The sequence below is a fragment of the Phyllobates terribilis genome, unplaced genomic scaffold, assembly GCF_046119375.1.
Source record: "Phyllobates terribilis strain yellow unplaced genomic scaffold, ASM4611937v1 Scaffold_5__5_contigs__length_657084704, whole genome shotgun sequence".
NCBI classification, from domain to species: Eukaryota; Metazoa; Chordata; class Amphibia; order Anura; family Dendrobatidae; genus Phyllobates; species Phyllobates terribilis.
Window position 1 is genome coordinate 269,641,580 of NW_027362765.1, and position 6,000 is coordinate 269,647,579.

Here is a 6,000-nt window from a genome sequence, read left to right on the forward strand (position 1 = left end):
GCTGTATAGTTCACAAATAGTTCATTATTCATCATTATAGCATTTGTTTTTACATTAAAAGAAGAGACACTTACAGGGCCTTACTGGACTGTGCATACAGTTCTGGGGCACCAAGCCTGGCAGGACAGATGTGGATGCCCGACTGCTCAGATCAATGACAGAAGGTGGTGTCACCGGAGCCTGTTGGAGACTCGGCTGATGGGAGCTCAGGTCATGTGAGGACTGGCTTGGTGGAATACCGTTTTCGGAGAGAAACTCTTCCAGGTCCATGTACTCCAGCTGGAAGGTATCGCCATCATACGGTAGGGTCTTGTCCCATAGCGTTGGCCCCAAGAAAGCCGACTGTGGGACAGTGGAACTTGACGTGTCATCTTCAAGCTTCTTTTCCTTGTCTTTTTCTTTACAGAAGGCTAAATGGGTAAAGATGGAATCATTTAATATTGGATAATGTGTGTAGCATGTTATAGCAAGATGTCAAAACATGGGAAAGCTGATATTTTCTCTGGCTCATCATGTAACGTGTCTGACACCAGCATAATGAAACATTGAGGTGCACATGGCAACTGGGAAAACACCAAGAAACAGAAATATTACAACTTTACATGTTGTTCTTCTGGTTTTTGGAGACAACTTTGGATGACTGTGCCATTACTTGGTGACTGAATCATACATCATTTTACATACATCACATGTATTACATCATTAATATACACATCACATGTATAACATCAGTTATACATACATCACATGTATTACATCATACATCATTAATATACACATCACATGTATAACATCATTTACACATACATCACATGTATTACATCATACATCATTTATACATACATCTCATGTACTATATCATACATCATTAATATACACATCACATGTATAACATCAGTTATACATACATCACATGTATTACATCATACATCATTAATATACACATCACATGTATAACATCATTTGTACATACATCACTTGTATTACGTCATATCATTTATACATATATCTCATGTACTATATCATACATCATTAATATACACATCACATATATAACATCATTTACACATATATCACATGTATAACATAATTTACACATACATCACATGTATTACGTCATATCATTTATACATATATCACATGTATTACATCATGTATACATACATAGCATGTACTGCATCATACATTATATATACACACATCACATATATTGCATCATACATCATTTATACATACATCACTGATACATACATCATTACCAATACATATTGCATTATACATCATTAATACACATATCACTCGTATTACATCATTTATACATACAACAGATAAATATATATTAATGATGTCTGATCCATTATACATTATATCATACATCATTTATCAATATAATACCTGTATGAATTATGCATCTTGTGTTTATTATCACAATCTGTAGAAAATAAACCCCCCAAAGAGGTAGAAAATGAAAGTTTTCAGGCTGGTGCTCACATTACCCTTCAGATTTGCAGGATAGCTGTAATCTCTGTAAGGGATCGGTTCAGTGGAAATCATGTGATTGGTACATTCTACGCCTCAGTTATCTAACCTCAGCCACACAAGCATTCATTGCTCAGGTAGAACTACAGGTCTCAGCCTTGAGCAGTGGTGCAGCCAGCTCAGGTGTATTTCCTGCATTAGTGATGTGTGTGCAGAATACATGGCTGCTTATTGTTTGAAGTTTTGGGAGTCGATGTACTTTTAAGTGAATTGTAGCATAACCTCAACTTTCAAGGAGCAAGTTACTTAGAAAACAAGGAACACACAATTAAGTCCAAATATATATTTTCTACCAAGAACTTAACCACGCTGACATTAATTCATGGAAGCCTCCATGAGAGAGGGACCTGGACAACATACTGTAATGTGCACAGATGGAGCAGAGAGGAGTTTGTCATCTGGCACAAATCATCTATCGTTTCACACCATAATGCAAAGAACTAGCAATGCAGCCAGGATGTACGAAATCACAAACCGGCTCTGCTACATCGTCACTTAGTGCTACTACTAATAATAGTCATGATGATAATACAATAAAATAATAATAATACAAATAATAATAATACAATAAAATAATAATAATACAAATAATACAATAAAATAAAATAATATAATAATACAATAAAATAATAATACAAATAATAATAATACAAAATAATATAATAATACAATAAAATATAATAATCTAAAGAATAATGCAAAAATAATATAAATAGAATAATATAATAAAATAATAATATAAAATATAATAATCAAAAGAATAATGAAAAAATAATATAATAATAAAACTAATAATGATAATACAAAAATACTCATATTATAATAAACATAATATAATAATATTGGCTATCTCTATGAAACGTGTGTTACCATCTTCGTGATGGATGGGCAGCTTCAGAGGGTTCTCCAGCAGAGACTTCAGCACCCCGTAGGTTGGAGGTATAAAAGTTGGGTTGAGCGGTAAGAGCCTTGACATCTTCTCCATCTTGGATGCTTTGCAGGGATTTCAGGGTGGAGAAGGCAGGATATAGCAGGCTGACCCGAGCACTGGATATTACAGACTTGTGCAGCCCGGTGACCCGTCACACTGCCGCTCCTGTCTCTCCCACTGCAAATCCAGCTCTGTGCTGAGAGGCTGCGATCATGCCCATCTCCATGTGCCGCAGCTGACAGGCGTGACGTCACGACCACACCTCCTATCCTAAAAAGGAAAGGCGGGGCGTGTCTTCATACTGTTCCACTTACTGTACATTGATATCCTGGTTCGAGTTGCCGCCTCACTGCTTTTTTCCCCTTCACCTGTTTGCACATTACACCTTTATTTCCATGGCCCCTTGCCCGGCAATCTGAATCTTGCATTACTCTAGCACAAACTATTACATTCTATGGAGCACAGATCACTTTTATTGCCCGAAAATAGCCTTAGGGTCACATGGCATGCCTTCCTGATGCTGTGCTTTTAACCCCTTCATGAGCAGCCGATTTTACATTTTTGTGCTTTCAATTTTTCCTTCAAAGAGCCAAAACTTTTTTTTTATCTCTCAGTCCACATAGTAATATAAGGGCTTTTTTTAAGTGAGACGAGTTGTAGTTTTGAATGAGACCATTTATTTTAATGTACTGAAAAAGAGGAACAGTAGCAGATGGGGTGAAATGGTGACAAAGAACTGCCATTGGTTTTGGGGTTTTTTAGTTTTATGGCATTCAGTGTGCGGTAAGAATGAAGTGGCGACAGGTTGGCACCATTACTGTGATACCAGATTTGTTTAAGGGAACCTGTCAGAAATGTGTATGCCCACAAATCATTTATATGACTGCGTAGCACTTTAAAACATAAGCAAGTTATTGTGACCCCAAAGCAATGCTCCAGCAGTGAGAAATCACCTTCTGAAGTTCTGCATCTAATGTGTCTGTAAGTGAGGATATACGTACCGCTGCTTGGCCTACAGCGTGAGGCTGAGGAGCTGTAAGTGCACCTTCACACCGCTATGCACTTACAGCTCCTCAGTCTCACACTGTGTTCCTGGCTCCGATACACAGCAGGGAATACAGCATGAGGCTGAGAAGCTATAAGTGCACCTTCACACCGCTATGCACTTACAGCTCCTCAGTCTCACACTGTGTTCCTGGCTCCGATACACAGCAGGGAATACAGCATGAGGCTGAGAAGCTATAAGTGCACCTTGACACCGCTATGCACTTACAGCTCCTCAGTCTCACACTGTGTTCCTGGCTCCGATACACAGCAGGGAATGCAGCATAAGGCTGAGAAGCTGTAAGTGCACCTTCACACCGCTATGCACTTACAGCTCCTCAGTCTCACACTGTATTCCTGGCTCCGATACACAGCAGGGAATGCAGCATAAGGCTGAGAAGCTGTAAGTGCACCTTCACACCACTATGCACTTACAGCTTCTCAGCCTCACACTGTGTTCCTGACTCCGATACACAGCAGGGAATACAGCATGAGGCTGAGGAGCTGTAAGTGCACCTTCACACCGCTATGCACTTACAGCTCCTCAGTCTCACACTGTATTCCTGGCTCCGATACAGAGCAGGGAATGCAGCATAAGGCTGAGAAGCTGTAAGCGCACCTTCACACCGCTATGCACTTACAGCTCCTCAGTCTCACACTGTATTCCTGGCTCCGATACACAGCAGGGAATGCAGCATAAGGCTGAGAAGCTGTAAGTGCACCTTCACACCGCTATGCACTTACAGCTTCTCAGCCCCACACTGTGTTCCTGGCTCCGATACACAGCAGGGAATACAGCATGAGGCTGAGGAGCTGTAAGTGCACCTTCACACCGCTATGCACTTACAGCTTCTCAGCCTCACACTGTGTTCCTGGCTCCGATACAAAGCAGGGAATACAGCATGAGGCTGAGGAGCTGTAAGTGCACCTTCACACCACTATGCACTTACAGCTTCTCAGCCTCACACTGTGTTCCTGGCTCCGATACACAGCAGGGAATGCAGCATAAGGCTGAGGAGCTGTAAGTGCACCTTCACACCGCTATGCACTTACAGCTTCTCAGCCTCACACTGTGTTCCTGGCTCCGATACACAGCAGGGAATGCAACATAAGGCTGAGGAGCTGTAAGTGCACCTTCACACCGCTATGCACTTACAGCTTCTCAGCCTCACACTGTGTTCCTGGCTCCGATACACAGCAGGGAATACAGCGTGAGGCTGAGGAGCTGTAAGCGCACCTTCACACCTCTATGCACTTACAGCTCCTCAGTCTCACACTGTATTCCTGGCTCCGATACACAGCAGGGAATGCAGCATAAGGCTGAGAAGCTGTAAGTGCACCTTCACACCGCTATGCACTTACAGCTTCTCAGCCTCACACTGTGTTCCTGGCTCCGATACACAGCAGGGAATACAGCATGAGGCTGAGGAGCTGTAAGTGCACCTTCACACCGCTATGCACTTACAGCTTCTCAGCCTCACACTGTGTTCCTGGCTCCGATACACAGCAGGGAATGCAGCATAAGGCTGAGGAGCTGTAAGTGCACCTTCACACCGCTATGCACTTACAGCTTCTCAGCCTCACACTGTGTTCCTGGCTCCGATACACAGCAGGGAATACAGCGTGAGGCTGAGGAGCTGTAAGTGCACCTTCACACCGCTATGCACTTACAGCTCCTCAGTCTCACACTGTATTCCTGGCTCCGATACACAGCAGGAAATACAGCGTGAGGCTGAGGAGCTGTAAGTGCACCTTCACACCGCTATGCACTTACAGCTCCTCAGTCTCACACTGTGTTCCTGGCTCCGATACACAGCAGGGAATACAGCGTGAGGCTGAGGAGCTGTAAGTGCACCTTCACACATCTATGCACTTACAGCTCCTCAGCCTCACACTGTATTCCTGGCTCCGATACACAGCAGGAAATACAGCGTGAGGCTGAGGAGCTGTAAGTGCACCTTCACACCGCTATGCACTTACAGCTCCTCAGTCTCACACTGTGTTCCTGGCTCCGATACACAGCAGGGAATACAGCGTGAGGCTGAGGAGCTGTAAGTGCACCTTCACACCTCTATGCACTTACAGCTCCTCAGTCTCACACTGTGTTCCTGGCTCCGATACACAGCAGGGAATACAGCGTGAGGCTGAGGAGCTGTAAGTGCACCTTCACACCTCTATGCACTTACAGCTCCTCAGTCTCACACTGTATTCCTGGCTCCGATACACAGCAGGGAATGCAGCATAAGGCTGAGAAGCTGTAAGTGCACCTTCACACCGCTATGCACTTACAGCTTCTCAGCCTCACACTGTGTTCCTGGCTCCGATACACAGCAGGGAATACAGCATGAGGCTGAGGAGCTGTAAGTGCACCTTCACACCGCTATGCACTTACAGCTTCTCAGCCTCACACTGTGTTCCTGGCTCCGATACACAGCAGGGAATACAGCGTGAGGCGGAGGAGCTGTAAGTGCACCTTCACACCGCTA

At 43.4% G+C, this 6,000-nt stretch overlaps 1 protein-coding gene across 2 annotated transcripts in view; it reads right to left on the reverse strand.

Moving 5' to 3' along the window:
- HLF (HLF transcription factor, PAR bZIP family member) overlaps window positions 1-2,740 on the reverse strand; it is a 40,007-nt gene extending 37,267 nt beyond the window's left edge. For both annotated transcript variants that reach the window (XM_073684141.1, XM_073684140.1), the window contains exons 1-2: window positions 2,410-2,740; window positions 75-410 (exon numbers count right to left, since the gene is read on the reverse strand). In XM_073684141.1, the coding sequence (XP_073540242.1) occupies window positions 75-410; window positions 2,410-2,524 (451 nt within the window). In that variant the 5' untranslated portion in view covers window positions 2,525-2,740. The remainder of the gene's footprint in view (window positions 1-74; window positions 411-2,409) is intronic.
- Window positions 2,741-6,000: the final 3,260 nt, after the last annotated feature.